The 21,671-nt window shown below is 49.1% G+C and overlaps 2 protein-coding genes across 4 annotated transcripts in view; both read left to right on the top strand.

Moving 5' to 3' along the window:
- aggf1 (angiogenic factor with G patch and FHA domains 1) lies at positions 1-6,649 on the top strand. 3 transcript variants are annotated; one of them, XM_062484390.1, is made up of 16 exons: positions 1-50; positions 159-220; positions 498-688; positions 776-875; positions 1,218-1,408; positions 1,531-1,662; positions 1,803-2,003; positions 2,823-3,300; positions 3,766-3,877; positions 4,108-4,159; positions 4,304-4,405; positions 4,672-4,846; positions 4,992-5,071; positions 5,298-5,425; positions 5,729-5,828; positions 6,104-6,649. In XM_062484390.1, exons 3-16 carry the CDS (start codon positions 506-508, stop codon positions 6,314-6,316), a joined length of 2,247 nt encoding a protein of 748 aa, XP_062340374.1. In that variant the 5' UTR covers positions 1-50; positions 159-220; positions 498-505; the 3' UTR covers positions 6,317-6,649. The 3 variants fall into 3 exon arrangements, with proteins under 3 accessions (XP_062340374.1, XP_062340375.1, XP_062340373.1); XM_062484391.1 differs by lacking the exon at positions 2,823-3,300 and adding an exon at positions 2,369-2,438 and having other exon boundaries at positions 22-220; XM_062484389.1 differs by having other exon boundaries at positions 22-220.
- A 1,634-nt stretch (positions 6,650-8,283) lies between these two features.
- Positions 8,284-21,671, top strand: part of pde8b (phosphodiesterase 8B) — a 27,791-nt gene continuing 14,403 nt past the window's right edge. The window contains 6 exon segments of the mRNA XM_062484559.1: positions 8,284-9,088; positions 14,017-14,073; positions 19,817-19,990; positions 19,992-20,040; positions 20,433-20,446; positions 21,042-21,062. Coding sequence (XP_062340543.1) covers positions 8,807-9,088; positions 14,017-14,073; positions 19,817-19,990; positions 19,992-20,040; positions 20,433-20,446; positions 21,042-21,062 — 597 coding nt within the window. The 5' untranslated portion in view covers positions 8,284-8,806.

A 21,671-nucleotide genomic window follows, 5' to 3' on the forward strand; every position in this document is an offset into this window, starting at 1 on the left:
GAAAAGCGGATATGACGTTAAGAAAATGGCACTCGCGATCACGGTGGACTGTAAACATATCTACTGTACCCATTTTAACTGTCTTTATTATCCACAACATGTGCTCGCATGTGTCCAGAATGCTGGGTGGTTATAAGATGTTTATTTTCAACTTGCAGGTTGATTATTGTGGAGGAGGGAGCAGAGAAACGGCGTCCAGTCGAGAAATACTAGGCAATCGGTAAGGCTGCGGTTTAGTGGCGGTGGTGCCCGATTGAGTTAGTGGATATTGAAACATCATTAGTTTGCTAACTAGTAGGCTAGATGTTTCAGTTTTGGTAAAACCCTTTTTTTTTATAGATCTCTATAACTTATGGGAGGACTAGTGGAGGGGATATGTAAATGTATTAGGTTAATAGCTAGCGGAGGCTTCTACAAATCGTGTTAGCTACGTAGCTATCATTCCAGGACCACAGTAGCTTTTTTGTAATCCGTTTATTTGATCATTATTTACTCAGCAAGAATTATGGACAACAATGGAGAGGAGAGCTCGGAGGAGGACGTGGCTGAGCTTCGCGTGAAGGTGGAGTCGTTGAAGCAAGATTTGGAAACCTGCAGAACCGAGCTGGTCAAGTTACAGAAACAACTGACGAACTCGGAACGACTGCAGAAGAACACAGAAAGCTACAACGAAGACCTGAGGAAACAGGTATAAATGTTGAATGGCATGTTGGCATATATATCATTTCATTGAGTTTGTCAAATCCAACTCTGATTCCGTCTTTCCGTTTGCCAGGTTGACAAATTGAGCGCCGAGATTCATGAACGAAAAAGGAAGGAAAAAGGCAAAACCGATGCAGAGACTCAAACCGACGAACAGACATGGACGGAAACTGGTATGTACATTTACATTTAGTCATTTAGCAGACGCTCTTATCCAGAGCGACTTACAGTAAGTACAGGGACATTCCCCCGAGGCAAGTAGGGTGAAGTGCCTTGACCAAGGACACAACGTCAGTTGGCATGACTGGGAATCGAACTGGCAACCTTCGGATTACTAGCCCAATTCCCTCACCGCTCAGCCACCTGACTCCCTATGTAGTCTCTGGTGCTGCAGGCCTTGTGCTCCCGCTAGTCTACCATACCCAAGTATCTCTCTATGCTCCCCCCCCCCCCCCCCCACACACACACACTTCCACAGAGCAAACACCTGTTAATCCCGAATTTGTGCTTTTCAGACTACTACAACTACTACTATGGAGGTTATCAAAACACTGAAGGGGCAGAAACCCAGGAGAATGTTGTGACTGAAACACAGGAAGCTGCTGAATTTACTGTCGCAGTAAAGACTGAAGTTGAAACCTCCACTGAGACTATCGTAGAAGTGCCCGTACAACATGAGGGGGGCGACCAAGCGGCTAAACCGGAGGTGTGTTTTATTAACCAGCAGTAACATCCCCACTTTCATGTTGTTTTGGCAGTGAAGACAGATTTTCATAGAAATAATACTGAACGTTTTTCAAAATAAAAGCGTGTGCTCACTGTCACCAGGAGGCGGATGGAGGCTCCATAGCCGACATGCTGAGGGCCACGGCGGAGCAGGCCATGACCCAGACAGGCTTCATCTTCGACGAGACCACGGGGATGTATTACGACCACAGCACAGGCTTCTACTACGACTCGGTCAGAGCCCCCCCCCCTATCTTTCCTCACAGCCTGATACTGAAACTGTAAATAAAGAAATTAAAGATCAGTTCTGAAGTCTTGGGTGAATGCATTTGTGATTTGTTCCCCCTTTTCCCACCTCTCTCTCTCTCCCCTAGGTCAGCCAGTTGTACTATGACAACAACACCGGTATGTATTACTACTACGACGCAGAGAGCGGCCGCTATCAGTTCCATTCCAGGATTGAAGTGTCAGCCGCGCAGGCTACGGAGGAGGGCGCTGAGGGCCCCAAGGCCTCACTGAAGAAAGGAAAGAAGTGGAAGACGGCGGGAGAGAAGTCTTTCCGCAAGGACGACAAGGTAGGGGACCTCACGAGCCAGAGAATACAGCAGCACATAACGACAGCTCCGAACATAGCCAGCTGTGCTTGTACATGTCCCGATGTGAAGGGTAGGTAAGTGATGCATTTTTGACGTCGTATTCGTTTAACGGACGCTTTCGTCTGAGGCTGCATGCGAATAGATATGTAGCCCTTTTTTGTTTTTGTTTTGTATGTTGATGTTGTCGTGCTTGTTGGTGGACACGAGGCTTTTGAGGCATCGCCCCTTTTCGCAGGCTCAAAACGGGGTCTCAGTTTTCAAACGTTTCAAACGGTGACAGTTTATAGTCGAGATGTAGCCTGGGTTATGTGTAGTTGACTGAACCTGATGTTCCTCTGACCTAGGTACAAGAGGTGGTTAACTCATTGGCAAACATGAAGATTTCCTCTAACTGGAACAGTTCTTCCCACAGAGGTACACTTATACACCTTTCAAATTCATAAAGTAGTCAATGATACTACTTGTTTTTTACATATTTGAAAGGATAGTGTGATTGGGGTTCATTGGGAGATGGAGAGGAGAAGGTTATAGTTAGTCTTCATGGAGTCACAGGGTCAGTGTAGTGGGTAAGAACTACTTCAACAATAGGCAGAACTGAAGGACCTCAATTCTGGACCAGGCGTTTCCTCTGAACTGACATTCAAGCCCCACCCTGCCACGCCTTTGAAAACTGAGACCTTAAAAAAAACATATTTAAAATAAACACGCGGAGATGCCTCATAGTCCGAGCCTTCCCTCGTGTCCTGCCGTCTGACGCTTCCGGAGACGTTGAACTTCCTGTTGACTGTCTGGCGACAGGGCCTCCGAGGCGAGGACGCCAGGGCGGAGGACGAGGACGTGGAGTGGGTGGAGCGACGGGCGGCCCAGAGGGGCGCGGCGCCGCACAAGCTGAAGCGACGGTCTCCCGGCTCGGACCCCCCCTCGCGGCGAAGCGCCTCCTCCAAGTCCCGACGGGACGGGAGCTGCGATCGCTCGGCCAAGAGGAAGAAGCAGACGAACGGCTCGCGCTCGGACGACGCGGCGAGCTCGAAGAAGAAGAAGAAGAAGGCCAAGTCGGAGAAGCACAGCAAGAGCAAGAAGAAGAAGAAGTCGAAGAAGTTGAAGAAGAAGAAGGAACGGAGGGAGGACTCCAGCGGGAGCAGCGAGCCGGAAGAGGGCGAGATCACCGAGTCGGAAGGGGAATGGAAGTCCACCCCCTCCTTCTCGTCGTCTTCCTCGTCCTCGACGCCGTCTCCCTCCAGAACGAGCCCAGAGTCGGACGTTGAGAGCCCTGAAGGTGAGAGAGCGAGGATGGAGAACTTCACACCCTTCTACCTTTCTGGTTACGCCTGGGCTTCGCTAACTGAGGAATTCTTCCCAGAATGCGTGGCTTTTCATACGGCAGGCAGCTCTCAATGATGCCTGTGTCTCTAGATATCAGCTGGGTCTGGATCTGGGCCTGACCATAGGCTAGCTGTATGCACATGCTGGGTTTTTACAGAGCACTGTGTATATAAATGTATTATGTATTGTTGGGGGGTCAGATGGCTGAGCGGTTAGGGAGTCGGGCAATTAATCAGAAGGTTGTTGGTTCGATTCCTGGCCGTGCAAAATGACGTTGTGTCCTTGGGCAAGGCACTTCACCCTACTTGCCTCGGGGGAATGTCCCTGTACTTACTGTAAGTCGCTCTGGATAAGAGCGTCTGCTAAAAGACTAAATGTAAATGTAATGTACAAATCTTGATTTGTCTGTCCCCCCCAGTTGTGGAGGAGGTGTGGCCTCCTTGCGTGAGGGTCACAGTGGTCCGTTCTCCCGTGTTGCAGACGGGGACTCTGTTCATCATCACGGCTGACTCTCCAGCCACCATCGGCAGGTCAGTGGCACCGTCTCCCTCCTCAAGCCTACACCAAAGACCCTCTCACCTTCCTCGGCTGAGCGCAGGAGCCAGGCTGGCCAGCAATGTGCTAGTTTAGTCGAGTGTGTGTTCAGTTCTGCTCTTCTGACACCAGGGGGAGTGTGCTTGGCAATTTGGAACGAGTTCCCAGAGGCAGCAGCTAAATCTGTCAAATATGACATGGAGCTATAAACTTTTTGTCTTGGCAGGGAGAAGGATGTGGACCACGCTATTAGAATACCTGAAATAGGAGTCAGCAAGGTATTCTCTCCTACACTCCTGGTCAGAGGAATTCATGATTAACGAACGTAGTCGATAAGCAGTCTTGAGAAATCTGTTTCTGATTTTTAGTTTTTTTTTAATGCAATTTTAATCACGAACAGCACTGTGCTCTTGCCCTCCCAGTTCCATGCTGAGGTGTACTTTGACCGGGACCAGCAGTGCTACATGCTGGTGGACCAGGGAAGCCAGAACGGAACAGTCCTCAACGGCAACCGAATCCTACAGGTCAGACCCTCGGAAGGACATGTGGGATCACCGTAGCATCTTCATACACGGGCTTCTACTAAATCCAGTTCCTACGTGAGACTTTGAAGAAAGACAGAAGTTGAAAAAAAACATCCTCACTTACTGACACTTGGTATTTTTCTTAACCTTAACAATAACAGAATGGTATTTGGTAAGAATTGGAAGAATGTTCAATGGTAATAAAACGAAATGGTGCGAGTTTGGTTGACTTAACAACAACAAAAGAAAACGCTGTCTCACTGCAGCCCAAGACCAAGTGTGAGCCGTGCGCCCTGACCCACGGCGACGAGGTGAAGATGGGCGACACGGTGCTATCCTTCCACATCCACTCGGGGACGGACACGTGCGACGGCTGCGAGCCCGGCCAGGTGATGGCTCACCTGAGCAAGCACCCCAGAGAGGACGCCTCCGCCGCCGCAGGTGAAACTCCGACTCAGGAAACGGGCGTGTCCTTCTCCTCCTCGCCGTGTCCTCTGTGGTCCCGCTGTGATGTGCGCTGAGCTGAGGAGCAGGATGATCGTCTCCCCTGTGCTCTGCCCCCCCTCCCCCCCCCCTCCCCCTCCAGGCCCCGCACAGACCAAAGAAGACAAGGAGATGCTGAGGCAGAAAGAGCTCAAGCAGATGAAGGTCAAATACGGCCTGAAAGTGAGTGTCTCCCGTGGCCCTCCATGCACATGGGAGGGGGGCACCCTCGGTCCTCTACGAGGTGCAGTACTGCGCAAGACTCGTGGGCGCAAATAACAGCCCAGAATGTTTTTTTTTGTTTGTTTTTTTGCAGTGTACTCTACGTTTAGCATGTTTCGTAGCGTGTTTTAGAGGGGGCGAGGGTAGAGGTCATCTTGTGTGTGTTTTGGTCTCTTGGGTGCGCCAGAGTGCTGAGTTCGAAGAGGTCAAGGCTCTGAAGAACCCCAGGTACAAGGACCGCGCCGAGTCGCGACGGCAGACTGTGGGCAGTGACGGGGTCTTCCTACGGGACGACGCCCCCGCGTCAGTGCACGTGTACGTATACCAGGGAATTAAGGACACTTGAAGTTATTATTACACTACATTTACTAAATGACACAAGGACATTGGCCGGGTTTCCCAGATTCGTTAAGAAGCTCTTAACGCTAAGAGCTTCTTAAGAGCGTTCTAAGAACGCTAAGAGCTTCTTAACGAATCTGGGAAACCCGGCCATTGTCAGTTAAGGATATGTAAGAGCTGTATTCGTTTAAGTTGGACTCTGGGCGCGATGGTTTAACTTCAGGGATGATGACCCACGGAGGTTGGCCTGAACGTCTTGTCTTGTGCCGTGTCTCGCAGGGAGATCGGTGAGGTCAACAAAGGACGGAAGATGCTGGAAAAGATGGGCTGGAAGAAGGGCGAGGGTCTGGGAAAAGACGGCGCTGGAATGAAAGACCCTGTAAGGATCCGCAGGGGTTCATCTCTGCTTCTCTGTGCTCGGTCGTCTTATGTTGGACAAAGATATACAGTACCAGTCAAAAGTTTGGACACATTGTCCCATTGAAAATGTGTCCAAACGTTTGACTGGTACTGTACCTTTTATCTTGTTAAAAGCATGTACCTTTTGAGTTGAATAAACAAAAACAGTGAATTGAAGTGATAAAGCAAGTGTAGCTGAATTAAATTCCGTTGTTTTGGCTGAGGGTTTTTTTCCGGTATCTTCTCTCCTCACAGATCCAGCTGAAGATCAGGAAGTCTCAGTCCGGTTTGGGAGCCAGTGCTGCTCTGTCCGTGGAAGATGCCTCCCTGACCCGAACCAAGACCCAGAGGAACTGGGAAAAGGCCCGGGAGAGATTCGCAGACACCTGCCAAGCTTCCCCCCAGGTCCTAAAGACAGACATCTCCAAGTCGGCCAAACCCTGGATCAAAGTGGAGGAGTTGGAGTGACCTGGGAGGTCATGAACACTTTTCTTACCTGTCGCAGCCTGTGTGACACTGCCTCAGAGCAGCCTCTCCTGGTGGGGCAGGGCTAGTGCCTCTAGATGGGTTGGATGCAGACACACGTCTAAAGATACATCGTTTTTGTACATTTAAGGATTAACCGGTTGATTGCGAGTTATAGACGGCTGTGTGGTCTTTAATCTCAACGTTTAATGCAAACTGTGAAATCAATGCAGAGTCTACAGTCATGCCTAATAAATGTTCTTTTCCATTTTGTTTTTTCCATGTACTTAAAAAAAAAGAGCTTTCAATCGTGAAATGAAGTGTTGCCATACTAGGCTGTTCATAATTGGTGTGTGGTTTAATTGAAGACATCAACTGAATCTACAACTATGGGACGTTTTAAATGGGTATTTGAGCCTGTCACTAAATGAAACTGATGAGCAGAAAATAGTTTTTACACTAAAATATTGATACCATATCAGTTAATGATATCATAAACTGACGTGATATGCTGTAGTCTAATTCTGGAAGAATGTGGGCGGTTCTCACGTGGATTTTGCAATGCTTATGTGTGTGTCGGCACTAGGACTACACGGAACTTCGGTGCTTGACTTTTGGAGCCAAAGAAGTTGCAATTAAACTGACATCAAAGTCTTGCAAATGCAGAAAGTCCCACCGCTGTCCCCATCTCGATGGATAAAGTAAGTGAAAAACACAGACTTTAAAGTCAGCTGTTAATTGCGCTTTTTTAAAGACAATTAGACCTTTTTAAGAAATGAGTTGGACTTCGGCTGAAGAAAGTGGTTTTACCAACGGACCGCAGAAGGTAACCGAATTGCAACTATTAATAGATGTAGGCCTATGTACACTGACAACCTGCGCTTTATTGTTGTCTGAAATTAACAAGGCTACGTGTAGCCTACCGGTCGACAGGCAATGTTATATATTATTTTTGTCAATAGCACTGTTTGGAATGTTAAGTGCACTTTTTGAGACTACTTTAGCGTAACCTTCTCGTGCTTGAAATGTAGGCTACATAACTTCCCTTGTTGATACATATCTTGAATACAGGTTACATTTTTACATTTCCAAGTATGAAACACTGTGCCAAGAAAGGGTAAGTTAATATGATATTTTTGTATACATAGAACATTTAATATTTGTTTTTCTGAGTTGATAAACTTCTAAAATTCACGGTGAATGAGGCGCTTGAAGTTCATTTCGCCACCAGGGTGCGGCCTTCTGTGTATAGCTTGAACGTGAAAGGGGACAAAACCAAAAACCTTTAGCATATGACACGTTTAAATTGCCTAAATGCGCGTGGAAAATGAATAGACTAATTGAACATAAAATAATTTGGTTAACTCTGTACCTTTACATCAATCGAAATGTGAGTTATTTTTAGCCTTCTTACGATTCTGGTAAGACCTACTGTCAGAAGACAAATAGTTTGTAAAATCACAATCAATGAGCTTGACAACGAGTAACATGTTCGAACAGTTTAAATCAGTAGCCTAGTCTACGACACTTTAAATTATAGGCCTATCGCCTAGGACTGTAAACGCCAGGCATACATTTATAGTGCTGTAACTTATATTTCTGTATAAGGCTAACGCATTCTGGTATGACGAAAATGATCATGAGGAATAGGCCTGTTTTATACAAGAGGTCCATGATAGGCCTACAGGGTCTTATCATTTGATTTATGATTTCATTGAAACATTCATGAAAATAAATAGCCTCAGTAAATGTCTGCAATCACTTTAGGCTAATCCTCATGAGTTGAATGCGAGTCAAGATTGGGGGATGGACAGTTGCCGTAACACGGGTAAAATATTCAATGATGTAAATGAGCAGAGCGCGAGATGATACCCGACCAATGATCCGCGTAGCTTTCCTACCAGAGGAAGGTAGTCTATAGATGACCGATTTAGGATTTTTACACCGATTTATTTTCATTGGGCCTCTGAGGAGGAAGATGAGAGGAACGATTGCATTCCGATTAGAAAGACCGATGGATTTGGATGTTGATGTCATGTTAAAGATGGGCAATATGATATGAGCTAGGCAACGAGGTCTTGGTTATGGTCGCCTGTGTCTACCTTCAGCCTGTGGCTTTCATATCCCACTCATTGATCTGAATAGCTACTGGCTCCACAAGCGGAGATTCGTGAATAATCGCCAAGCAGAGATCCTTTTCACCGAGCCCATGTATTGTCCGTGGCTGTTTACAACTACGATTCTGAAGAATTAAATGAGTATTCTCCGGTTTTACCCTTGATGTTCCCAAACGAACAGCGGGTTAGAGGTGGGAGCGAGACGCGGAGCAATAGCGAGACACGGCTGATGCTCGGAGTCGGAGACAACAGCGGCCGTGGTTCGGGCAGCTGTGGAAGAGGAGGAGGCGGTGGTACCCACATCGCGGCAAAGAGAGCGGTGTTTATTGTCTGGGTTCTAGCTCTGCGCAGCGAGCGAGAGGCGCGTCGTTGAGGCATGGGCTGCGCTCCCAGTATCCACGTCTCTCAGAGCGGGGTGATATACTGCCGAGACTCCGACGAGTCCAATTCCCCACACCAGACCACCACCATCTCGCAGGGCACAGCAGCAACTCTACACGGACTCTTCATCAAGACCGATGCAGCTGACACCATTCCCTCGGTAATCACCTACCAAAATAGGCTTTCACGGACAAATTCCCACCGGGATCGAAGGGAGAACAGCGGTGGACACTTCTGCATTGAGGCCGAAACTCAGACCAACCACACCAGCGTCAAGGTAGAACATAGTGTAGGCTAGCATTGGCAAGATCTTGGCCATTGAACATCAGAAAGAAAAAAAAATACGTAGGCCTAGGACGACTTATTTGTTATAGCATACCGATTAAATAATCAAACTATCTTGATTTTGATCAGGTTCAGATTTCAGATTTGTTCAGACCCATAACGCGATAGCCTAAATTGAAGCCAAGTCACGTGGACCAAAATTGACGTTATTAAACACCATGACAGGCAAGAAAAGATTTGTGTTCATGTCTCAGCATGTTCAGGAGTAGGCTACCCTTTTGAGAGATGCTGCCATACGTGAAAAATGCAGTGTTTATACACCATCCATCTCCTGGAGGTGTGGATTGAAACTCGACCATAGCCTGGCTCGAGCCTGTTATCTCCATTAACCCTTGTGTTATCTTCGGGTCGTTCTGACCCATCAGTCATTGTGACCCACCGTCGTATTGCGACAACTTTACCGCATACAAAAACAAAGTGAAGCATTTTCTTTTAACCGTTGGGCTGTCTCAGACCCCCCACATTGCGAAGGTTAAAAGAAAATTATTTTTATTTGTTTTTGTATTGGGTAAAATTGGGTAAACACAACGATGGTTCGTTATGAACCTTTGGGTCATGTGACCCGAAGGCAGCACGAGGGTTAAGACAGTTGGCCAGTAATCAAGCTAGGTTAGCTGCTTCTGAGGGGAATAGAGAGGCAGTGGTTTGAGGTCTGAATGGCAGATTGATCTCTCAGAAGTCTGGTGCTCCCACAATGTCCTCGAAGACCACTGTGTTGGATGGGAATACCACGGGGTCTCAGGAAACCATAGTTTAGGCTGCCTATTTAGCACCCATGTCTATGCTAGAGTGTACTTACAGGAACAGGGGTCTAGTGATAATGAAGCGACCTGTGGAATGGGGTGACTTGTCATTTGATTGATGTGGTTTAGTAAATACAGAACGTTCAAACATTCAATACCAATGGCACCATACCATATGTACACCTACTTAAAATTAAACTGTGATAATAGTATGATTCAGCCTCATACCACTTGCCTCTTCTTGCCAAGTTCACTGGACACCACAACTTCCAGCACTAAATTCATTGGTTCATTGGATTGAACACAAAATGTGTGTGAAGAGGTATCCTTGAAATCTTTTCCTTATGAGACATAATGCAATATGTCAGCGAACTGTCTTTATTGGCCTAATTACTTAATAGGCTTTTATAGATTTGTATCATGAGTTGAAGGGGGCCCTAACAGTGTTCCCAGAGTTGGGACTAGTGTGGAGCAGGGGTGTTGTGATGAATAGAGCTGGTCTTCCAGTCACTTGCTTTCCATGTCCATCCCTGAGAGAAGTTATGAATGATGCTATTGAGTGTAAACACATCATATCATACTGTATCATAGCCATGGTGATGCTAAGATGTATGTGTGTGTGTGTGTGTGTGAGAGAGTGTGTGTATATGTTCTAACAGCCCGTGTTTACCCCTCTGGATAGAGCAGAGCTGGGGAGTCAGTAGTCACATGTTAGTGGTCTGATGATAATGGTGGACAGTACAGACACTCCTTGAGGGTCTTTATATCTCTATCGCTCTCTTTCTCTCTCTTCCTCTCTCAGACTCTCCCTTTTTCTTTTTCTTCCTCTCTCTCTCCCTCCTTCTCTCTCTTTCCCACCCACCCTCCCTCTCTCTTTCTCTCTCCCCCTCTCTCTCTGTGTCTCTTTCTCTCACCCCTTCCTTTCTCTCTCCCTCTCTTGGTCTATGTATGTCTGGGACCACGTGTACTACCGATATTGACCCATCTTTTTAAAGAGCTCTTAGAAATACAGGAAGATCCCTTGTTATTCAAACATACCGTTTTCGGTATGTCTTCGCGATTATATCTAAACAAGTCACCTTGAAGTGTCACCATCAAAGTGTTGTTATTTTCCACATTGGTGTCCAGGTTCGAAATATCTAGCATACCGGTCCACCACAGCTAAAAGAAATCAACAGGTAGGTTGGTAGATAGAGTGAGAGGGGTGGGGGTGGGATGGATAGATAGATAGAGAGAGAGAGGGGGTGGATGGATGGATGGATAGAGAGAGAGAGAGAGAGGGAGAGAGAGAGAGAGAGAGAGAGAGAGAGAGAGAGAGCGGCTGCGAGAGAGAGAGAGAGAGAGAAAGGGGGGGTGGATGGATGGATAGGGATAGAGAGAGAGAGAGGGGGTAGATGGATGGATAGAGAGAGAGAGAGAGAGAGAGAGGGGGGGGGTGGATGGATGGATGGATAGAGAGAGAGAGAGAGAGAGAGAGAGAGAGGGAGAGGGGGGTGGATGGATGGATATAGAGAGAGAGAGGGGTGGATGGATAGAGAGAGAGAGGGGGGGTGGATGGATGGATAGAGAGAGAGAGAGAGAGGGGTGGATGGATGGATAGAGAGAGAGAGAGAGGGGGTGGATGGATGGATAGAGAGAGAGAGACAGAGGGTGGATGGATGGATGGATAGAGAGAGAGAGAGAGAGAGAGAGAGAGAGAGAGAGGGGGGGGTGGATGGATGGATGGATGGATAGAGAGAGAGAGAGAGCGGCTGCGAGAGAGAGAGAGAGAGAGAGAGGAACAAAACCCTTGAAGCAGGTTACGTTCAGGTCACGGTAATAAAACAGTTAAATCACACGCACACACACACACGCACACACACAAACCCACCCTGTCCGCAAATGCCCTATCAGTCTTTGAGCAGTGGTGTTTTTGTTGTGTGAGGGCCTGTCAGGGTCGATGCTGATCCTTGTACAAACATCCTCAGTGGTATCTGTGTTAGCATCTCCTGGAAGTGCCTCCTGCATGCTAAGTCTGCGGCGCTGGTTCAGGTGGTTGCCCCAAGATTGTTTGTCGTTGAGAGCCTTACCGTTGTGATTGTACAACCAGATTCCAGGCATGGATGTACAGTTGCTATCAGTCTCATAGATCTGTGTCAAATGTACTCCCTACCATTATCTAATCAGTCCCCACTGAGATAAACAGCGCTAAGAGGACTGTGACAGCTGTCCACAGTGGGATTGCTTTATACTCACTGCTGACTATAGTCCTGGTCATGTGTTTAATAGGATACGGTAAAGTCTGCTAGGGTGAATTAACATATTAGTGTGCCGACAAGGTTTAATAAGTAATAATGAGATAATTTCCCATGACAGAATGCATGTTAACCATGCTTAAATTGCAAAGAAGACCAATGCTATGTTTAGATTGAAAGTTAGTGTGTGTTTTTGAGTGGGTGTGTGTGTGTGTCTTGGCAGGAACCCACTTCCATGACATTGTTTTTCTAATAAGCTTTAATAATGTATCCATTCCCATGGTCTTTTTATGTTTTTCTACAAGTACTGTCAGAGGAGTGTTCTGTAGGTCTTTTATAGATTAATCTCAGATCTCCTTGAGCTAGTCGCCATTAAATTCATTATCATAACTTGATCATAATTCAAGTGGTGTTAAATCAACTCCTTTTTCAGACTTAAGGGAACCAGTTAACTACTGTAGCACCCTGGCAGAAACATCTGAATCTCTCTCTCTCTACCTCTCTCTCTCTACGTTTCGGACAACCACCAGTGGCCTACTGTAGTCAGTCAGACCTGTCAATCACTAGTGGCCTACTGCAGTGGTCTTCAAATTGTCCTATATGTTTTAGATGTCTCCCTGCTCAACCAGGGTTGAAAACCATTGGCCTACTGTATCTGTGAGACCTGTCAATCACCAGAGGATTTGACACAGGAAGGTGAGGGTTACCACGGTTTCAGGAATCTCAAGGACCAAGCGTAGAATGTGGTTCTTCGTCGTTCACCCCCGCTAATGGTTTCGCTTGAATCCCGCTACTAAGAGGAACGCCCCGAATTCACTTCCGGTGAGAAGCTGCTTCTTGGAAATGAGGCAGAGTGTTAGGGCGCGTGGAAAGAACCGGAGGCTGGGAGAAAAGAAACGTTCGCAGTCGTTCTCTGATGTGTATGACAGTGTGTGTGGAGAGCAGCAAGTGAGGCACGCACACATGCACACACACACACACACTTGCTGCTCCGTGAGAGGTTCAGGCTTCGCAGGTTTATTCTGGACACTAACTAACCTTAACAAATGACCAATCAGACGGGCAGAGTCAGCCAAGATCCAGGCTCCCCCTGCCTGTGTGTGTGTGTGTGTTCTGTGTGTGTGTTCTGTGTGTGTGTGTTCTGTGTGTGTGTGTTCTGTGTGTGTGTTCTGTGTGTGTGTGTGTTCTGTGTGTGTGTTCTGTGTGTGTGTGCCGGTCTACAGTCTACTTACCGATCTACGTCATCATGGCCTCTTTAAGCTCCTAAGGTCAGAGCTCAATGACACGCGCGCGTGCGCCCGGCGCACACACACTGTTACAAGGCTTTACATCTGTTGCAAGGTTCCACAAGCAGCCTTTTGGCAGGAAGGCGTGGCCTCTAATACCCTCTAAAGAGGCTTGGAGTGGACAGGTCTCTGCAACGTCACAAATTCCATGTGTGTGTGTGTGTGTGTTTAGACCACAGTGCAGAGCCGGTGATCAGTAGAGCTTCCCTGCTGACTGTTGATGTGTGCCTTCGTCAGCTGAGCCGCTAGCTTCTGCATGACGACTGTCCACAGAGAACCAGGAGAGAGACAGAGGGAGGTTGGAACTGGGCCGATATATGGACTGCTAAGAGGAAGGACAATAGATAGATAAAGAGAGAGAGAGGGAGAGAGAGGGGCGGTTCAGGGAAGGACAGGCTCCATGTTCCGCTATGCTTCTGGAAGGTGATGGTGATATGGTGAGCCTTGTCTTACCTTCTCCTCCGCCCCCTCTCACCCCGTTCTCTCCCTTCTTGTCTCTGTCTCTCTGCCTTCTCTCTAGCGCTCCCTCTCCGGGTATTTGACTTCACACAACCTCATGTTCTCTCCTTGTGTTTTTTTTCTCTCTCCTCCTTGCAGGTCTCGGCCACAGAGGAATGTGTAGGTCCAATGCGTCTCACCCAGGAGCCCATACAGGTACACTTTGTTCGGTTCAGGGCGTCCACTGAGCATGAGTTCTGCTTTGATGATAGTTTTTTTTTGTGTATTTTTTTTTTTTTTTTAAGATTAAAGTTTTAAACAAAGATAGAGATCATCTCTTCAGCAAGTAGAGATTTTTCTTCTATAGGTTTTGTATTTGTGGTCATGGAATATAGAAGTCTTAATATTCCCTGTGTAAGGTTGGGACTGGGATTGGGTTTGGGATGGTTAATTGTTTGTCCATTTTGTGGACTAGGATTAGGCCAGTGTGAGCCATTTGAAGGCCAGATAAGTCACATGCCTTATGCTGTTGTGTAATAGAGGAATAGTGAGAGTGATACAAGGTGAAGTGCAGTGTGTGTGTGTGTGTGTGTGTGTGTGTGTGTGTGTGTGTGTGTGGGTGTGTGGGTGTGTGTGTGTGTGGGTGTGTGTGTGTGTGTGTGTGTGTGTGTGTGTGTGGGTGTGTGTGGGTGTGTGTGTGTGTGTGTGTGTGTGTGTGGGTGTGTGTGTGTGTGTGTGTGTGTGTGTGTGTGTGTGTGTGGGTGTGTGTGTGTGTGTGTTGATTATAGGTGTGGTAGAGAGTCAGTGTCTTAAAAGGTCACAGAACTGATCTATTGCAGCTTGCTGGTGGAGAGCTTGTTTAGAGGGTGATGACATGACTTCAATCAAATGATAATGCCTGAATCAAACTGTGTTCCAATCGAAACGTATTTGACATGTTCTGTAACATTCAGCGTAAAAGCATGCTCTCCCAGGCAGGAGCAGTGTGAGGGCAGACCGGTCACCCAGCCCTGCACCCTCTATCCTCCCCCTTCCACCAGCCTCCTCCACCCTTCCTCGGGCCCCTCCGGCCCTCTATTATCAGGCCATATCAGGGCCCCCCAGGAGGGCTGTTTGGCAGAGCCAGGGGCAGGTGGAGAGACTATGGGGTTTTTATTGTTACGGAACCCCCCCACCCCCCACCCACCCCTACCCCACCCTACCCAACCCCCCCCCCCCCCCCCCCCCACCAACCTCAAACGCATAAAAACATCAAGGTGCACTTCAGAAGTAGTGTGGTACTGTACAAGCCTGCTGATGGCAAACCATGACCTACCTTCCCCACCCCCCCCTCCCCCACCCTCCCCTCAGACGGAGAGATGAAAAGAGAAAGATAAAAATGCTCACGGAGGGGGGGGGGGGGGGGGGGGCGCGGGGAGTTACATGCTGAAAGTTTGCTTTTGACGTTTACCACTCCCTCACTGCCCTGGATAGCCTCAGTCTCTCCAAATGTGTCTTCTCTCTCTCTCTCTTCCCCTTCTCTCTCTCTTTCTTCTCCTTCTCTCTCTCTCTCTCTCTCTCTCTCTCTCTATCTCTCTCTCTCTCTTCCCCTTCTCTCTCTCTCTCTCTCTCTCTCTCTCTCTCTCTCTCTCTCTCTCTTTCTTCATTTTTCGTTGCTCTCTCTCTCAGTCTCTCTCGATATCTCTCTCCATATATATCTTTTTTTGCTTGCTCTGTCTTTCTCTCTGTCTCGATCTCGGTTTTCCTTTGCTCTCTCCCTCTCCCCCTCTTCCCCTCTCCTCCCTTCATCTCTCTGCTCCTGCTGGGGAGAGAGACTGGGTAATGACGTACTGAAGTGGACATGCTGCTGTTAGATGAAGGCTTAGCTATACCCACCTGGTGCCCCCATGACACTATACAAAGCTGCACTACAGCGTGTTATATGTGTATATATTCCCTACAGTGTGGTATTGTATATATTCCCTACAGTGTGGTATTGTATATATTCCCTACAGTGTAATATTCATGAGATGACTCATGAATGGCTTTGATCGTATGATCAACCTGTCTGTAAGGTCCAATTTGTGTGTCTGGCTGAAGCTGTTTTGTGAAAAGGCAAATGGGTTTGATGGGTGCGAGAGCACTGTGTCCCACATGATAGAGCGCGATGATATATGGAATCACGGGGCAGCTTTGCTGCGGCTGGCAGACAGACTTTCATTCCAGGCAATATCAGAAGCCATAAACAATGCTGGAAAACTGGACAGCTTGTCGTGTTTTACAGTCAAATACAGGGCTTTGCGCTAACGTTGTAGCGCAGAGCCCACTTGATCACACGCCATATCCAAGACTGGGCCTGTTCTGCCTGTGATAGATGAGGTGGCAAAGAAAACCGATCACAGCAATGCGACCGGGTGCCATTCCAAACAGAGAGACGAGGAGTTTGGAACGTCGAGGGAAAGTTTGGAATCTCAGCTCGCCTGTGTGTGTGAACGAGAGGGGGGGGGGGGGGGGGGGGGGGGAGACTGATGACTCGGGCCCTGAGGAAGGTGATGGGGATGTGAAGAGCTCGGTCAGATTGGATCCTGTCGTACTGATAATGAGGATCTCGTAAATGTCTGGCTTGGTTCCAGCAGTCTGGTCGGGGTGAGCAATCATACAGGAACTCCCACTTGACTTGATGACAGGCTGCCAGCACTGTCTGTCTGTCTGTCTGTCTGTCTGTCTGCACACTGGCCTGTCTGTTTGCCCACTGGCCTGTCTGTTTGCCTGCATATTCATCCCTCTGCCTGCCTCTTACACCATCTGGCAAACATATGGCTGGTGCAGCTAATTGTGTAAACATACAATGACTACAGTGGCATTAGCAGTTCATTTGAGTGTTTCCGGATCTGTACGAGTATGTGTATATGTGTGTGTAATACTGTGTGTGTGCGCGCGTGTGTGTGGGCAATAGTGTGTGTGCGCACGTGTGTAATATTGCATGTGTGTGTAATAATGAGTGTGTGTGTGTTTGGTAATAGTGTGTATGCATGTGTGTATGCATGTGTGTGTCGAGGCTTCAGTAGGACTAACGGCGCCCCCTGCCTGCCGGGCAGGGCACGGGAAGGCGTCGTCCCAGGTACGACAGGCCCCGTATGTGTTTGTGTGGAATTTCACACACCTGCTCCATGGTTACACACACCAGCGCCATGGTTACACACACCAGCGCCATGGTTACACAAGCTAGCCCCGGGATCAAAGACTGTGTGGACCTTTCACAGGCACGCACCAACCTTGGCTCGCGGCTCTACGCCTCGTTTGCTTCCTCCTCCTTCTCCTTCTCCTCCTCCTCTCTCCTCCTCCTCCTCCTCCTCCTCCTCCTCCTCCTCCTCCTCCTCCTCCTCCTCCTCCTCCTCCTTCTCCTACTCCTACTCCTCCTCCTCCTCCTTCTCCTACTCCTCCTTCTCCTACTCCTACTCCTCCTCCTCCTCCTTCTCCTACTCCTCCTTCTCCTCCTCCTCCTCCTTCTCTTCCTCCTCCTCCTCCTCCTCCTCCTCCTTCTCCTACTCCTACTCCTCCTCCTCCTCCTTCTCTACTCCTCCTTCTCCTCCTCCTCCTCCTTCTCCTCCTCCTCCTCCTTCTCCTCCTCCGGCCCTCTTTCTTCTCTCCCTCCGCCTCCCTCTCTTTTCATCATGCTCATGCCAGGTGGTTCTGAGGGGGGAGGCAGGCTGCACTGGGCCTCCTTCGGTCTGGCTCCCTCACAGCGCTCGGTGGGCCCTCTTTGTCTGTGCTTTGTCTGTTTGTCTGTTGTCCATGCATACTTGATCTCTTTCTCTCTCTCTCTTACTCTCTCGCTCTCTCTCCCTCTCCCTCTATGTCTCTCTTTTTCTCTCCTCTCTCCCTCTCCCTCTATGTCTCTCTTTTTCCCTCCCTCCCTCCCTCCCTCCCTCCCTCCCTCTCTCTCTCTCTCTCTGTCTCTCTCCCCTCTCTCTCCCCTCTCTCTGTCCCCTCTCTCTTCCTCGTCACACTTCACTTCAAAACTGCCCCCAACGAAGCAAAACTAAAAAGTATCTTCTCTCTCTCTCTCTCTCTCTCTCTCTCTCTCTCTCTCTCTCTCTCTCTCTGGTCTCTGGTTCTGACCTCAACCCCACAGCTGTGTGTGTGTGTGCGAGCATGCGTGTGTGTTTGTGTGTGTGCGAGCATGCGTGCGTGTGTGTGTGTGTGTGCGAGCGTGCGTTGCGTGTGTGTGTTGCGAGCATGCGTGCGCGTGTGTGTGCGAGCATGCGTGCGTGTTGTGTGTGAGCATGCGTGCGTGTGTGTGCGAGCATGCGTGCGTGTTTGTGTGTGTGTGCGGGCATGCGTGTGTGTGTTTCCGCCCCATGTCCTCTATTAGTTTCACACAAGGGGCTTGTGTTTTCTCATACAAACCCACCGTGTGCCCACAGACCTCACATCTGTTGGTGAGTATCTCAGTCTGCGTTGGTGCTGATCAGCCACGGTCTGCTCTGAAGGAGGCCTACGATCCAGAACATGGCTTCCAGTGGAGTTGGAGTTTCCACAGAGGTTGATGTGCTCTGTCTCACTTAGCCCGTAGCTAGGTGCACCAAGCTGCCATGTCGGCCTCAGCTGTCAACCTGCACACATCCCCACACTTGGCCTCTCATTCTCTCCCTGTCCCTCATTGTCTTCAGTCCACACAATCCCCTAAGCCTTCAAGTAAAAAAAAGAAGAAAACTGGGTCAGTCAGAGCACAGAGTTTGTCTCCACACATCATAGGAGTTAAGACAAGATAAGATCAAAAGTCATCGACCACGAATAAGTGAGTCGAGAGCCCAGGAACCGTCGCCGAGGAACCTTCCCCGACCGGCTCCTCGGAGCTCCTCATCCCAGGTCCTCCTCCCGTGGAGCAGGCCCCCTCCGCCCCCCTCCGCCCTCCTCCGCCCCCCCTCCGCCCTCCTCCCCTCCCCTGGGTGACTGTGTGTGTTTGGCCATGTGCTTCCCATGGTGGTTTGGCACGGAGGAATGTGCCTCGGTGCAGTCAGCATAAGAGGGACCAGCGTCTGTTTCCGGATCAATCAGAGAGGGGGGGAGGGGGAGAAGCAGGGAGGGGAGGGGGAGGGGAGGGGAGGGAGTAAATGAGAGCAAATGAGAGCAAATGAGAGCTTGAGAGAGAGAAAGTGAGAGAGGGCATGAGAGAGTGAGAAAGTGTAAGAGGGAGAGAGAGAGTACTAAAGAGAGCGAGCGACAGAGAGAAAGTGAGAGAATATATATATATAGAGAGAGAGAGAGAGAGAGAGAGAGAGACAGAGAGTGAGAGACAGAGAGAGAGAGAGAGAGAGAGAGAGAGAGAGAGAGAGAGAGAGAGAGAGAGAGAGAGCAGCCGTATGCGTGGGATAAGGAGGCATTGATGACCCTGGATGAAGTCAGTGTGGCGTCATTCTCGCTGGTACAGGCTGGTATACAGTCATACAATCACTCCAGCCCCGTTTAACTCATGTGGGATATTAATAACGTTTTGCGAAGGAATGTGATGTTTTACAACCTGCAGTGTCTTATGCACGAAATAATTTATGACTGATGTTTTTGTCTGAGCAAACAGACAAAAGAGTGAGTCAGTCACTACGCAGACAACAGGATATGACATCAGTGGAACACTGAATGACTGCAGCGTGTGACTGGCTCTTCTCTCATTCATAGTGTCTCGTCTTTTAAAGCCGGCCTTTTGGAGAAAGTTGAGCGGGATGTGATTGAAATCAAACGTCTTTATTTACCTATGATCAAACCCTGCCATTGTCACTGTGTGTGTGTGTGAGTGTGTGTGTGAGTGTGTGTGTGTGAGTGTGTGTGTGTGTGTGTGTATGGCCATTGTGAGTGTGTGCGGTGTAGACATGGGATGCGAATGTTGCCAGCGATCGAAGCCAAAAAGCTCATCCTAGGTCTGCGTGTGCACGACGTGCGTGTCTCGTAACCCGGCCCTCCACTCTTCCTCCTCCCTCAGGTCCTGCTGGTGTTCGCCAAGGAGGACAGCCAGAGCGACGCCTTCTGGTGGGCCTGCGACCGCGCCGGCTTCAGGTGCAACATCGCCCGCACCCCCGAGTCGGCCCTCGAGTGCTTCCTGGACAAGAGCCACGAGATCGTGGTGATCGACGGACGCCATTCTCGCTACTTCGAGGGCGGAGGCCGTCTGTCGGTGAGGCCTTCGCTTACTGCCCTCATCCCTCCGTCCCTCCATCCCTCTATCCCTCCATCCCTCTATCCCTCCATCCCTCCATCCTCCATCCCTCCATCCCTCTATCCTCCATCCCTCTATCCCTCCATCCCTCCGCCCCTCCATCCCTCCATCCCTCCATCCCTCCACCCCTCCATCCCTCCATCCCTCCATCCCTCCGTCCCTCCGTCCCTCCGTCCCTCCATCCCTCTATCCCTCCATCCCTCCATCCCTCCATCCCTCTATCCCTCCATCCCTCTATCCATCTATCCCTCCATCCCTCCATCCCTCTATCCCTCCATCCCTCCATCCCTCTATCCCTCCATCCCTCCAAACATCACTTCTATACATCTATGCCATATAGCTACGACTTGTTCGACCAAGTCAGCGATCGGTCAGCGATGAGACACAGTCACGTATGTGTGACGTATGTAAATGACAAAAAAAGAAAAGCCTCCTTCTAACAAGCCGCTCACGAGCCGGAACGTAGTCAGGCTGAGAGCCATGAGCTGCTGTTCTTCACCTACGATCGGTCAGTGATTCGACACGGTTCACGTGTGTGTGACGTGTGTGTGTCGTGTGTGTGACACGGCTCGGCGGCGGCTGCACATGTCCACGGTTTTTGCGTCAACGTCGCAGGTGGAGTGTGTGACGCAGGTGGAGTGTGTGACGCAGGTGGAGTGTGTCACACAGGTGGAGTGTGTGACGCAGGTGGAGTGTGTCACACAGGTGGAAGGGGTTTCCTGTGTGGAGCATCAGAGCAGCACAGACGATGCGGGCGCTTCACAGAACCATCCTCTGCCAAACTGACTAAAGCTTCCCTGCTTGTAGGACCCAATTGAGTTTGTGCATTCCTATTTATAGCGCTCAAGAGTTTAGTAGTAGTGGACACAGTTACCTGAGCACGCTCTTGTGAGTTCGTGTGCTGTGTGTGTGCGCGCGTACAGGATGTGTGTGGGTGTACGAACCACTTGTGTGCGTTTGTGTGCACGTGTGTGTGTGAACCCGCATCGAGTGTGTTTTCATGCGACCCGATGTGTCCCCGCCTCTCTTTGTTTTGTTAACCGCCGCGCTCAGCCTCAGTCATTCTGCACACAGCAGCTGCTGGGTCGTATACCACTCCGATGTGGAGCTGTCATTCCAAAGGTCCCTTAATGTTTAACCCCTAGCCTCAAACAAGACACTGGAGCAGCGCTATGTACACACACGGCAGATAAGCCTGGTTCCTCTTTCACCTTCTCCGTAGGACAGCAAGCCATAATTAGCCTCTGAGTGGTGTGTATATGGCCGTGTTGATTCTTTCTCCTGCCCTCTTTGTCTGTAGATGACTGTTAGATTATCTCAGAACTTGCCCAAATATGTATCATGTGCCAGACCCATAGATCACTTGTAAAAAAAAAAAGATTGGGAGACGAAAGAGAGACTGATCCATTTTCTCTCTCTGTTATGAAGCCTTGGGGGGTTTCGTTCTATCGCGAATCCATCCCTTCCCGCAATAATTTCCTTCCCTCACCCTTTCCTCCATTTCTCTCCAATCACCTATCCATCTCTCTCTCTCTCTCCAATCCTCTCTGTCCATCTCTCTCTCTCCAATCCTCTCTGTCCATCTCTCTCTCTCTCTCTCTCTCTCTCTCTCTCTCTCTCT

Source organism: Osmerus eperlanus, chromosome 18, assembly GCF_963692335.1.
Source record: "Osmerus eperlanus chromosome 18, fOsmEpe2.1, whole genome shotgun sequence".
In the NCBI taxonomy this organism is placed as follows: Eukaryota; Metazoa; Chordata; class Actinopteri; order Osmeriformes; family Osmeridae; genus Osmerus; species Osmerus eperlanus.

Coding starts and splice junctions, on each gene's coding strand:
- aggf1 (XM_062484390.1), top strand. CDS start 506: ATGGACAACAATGGAGAGGAGAGCTCGGAGGAGGACGTGGCTGAGCTT. Junction 3,301..3,765: donor GGACGTTGAGAGCCCTGAAG/GTGAGAGAGCGA, acceptor TGTCCCCCCCAG/TTGTGGAGGAGGTGTGGCCT. Junction 4,406..4,671: donor ACGGCAACCGAATCCTACAG/GTCAGACCCTCG, acceptor GTCTCACTGCAG/CCCAAGACCAAGTGTGAGCC.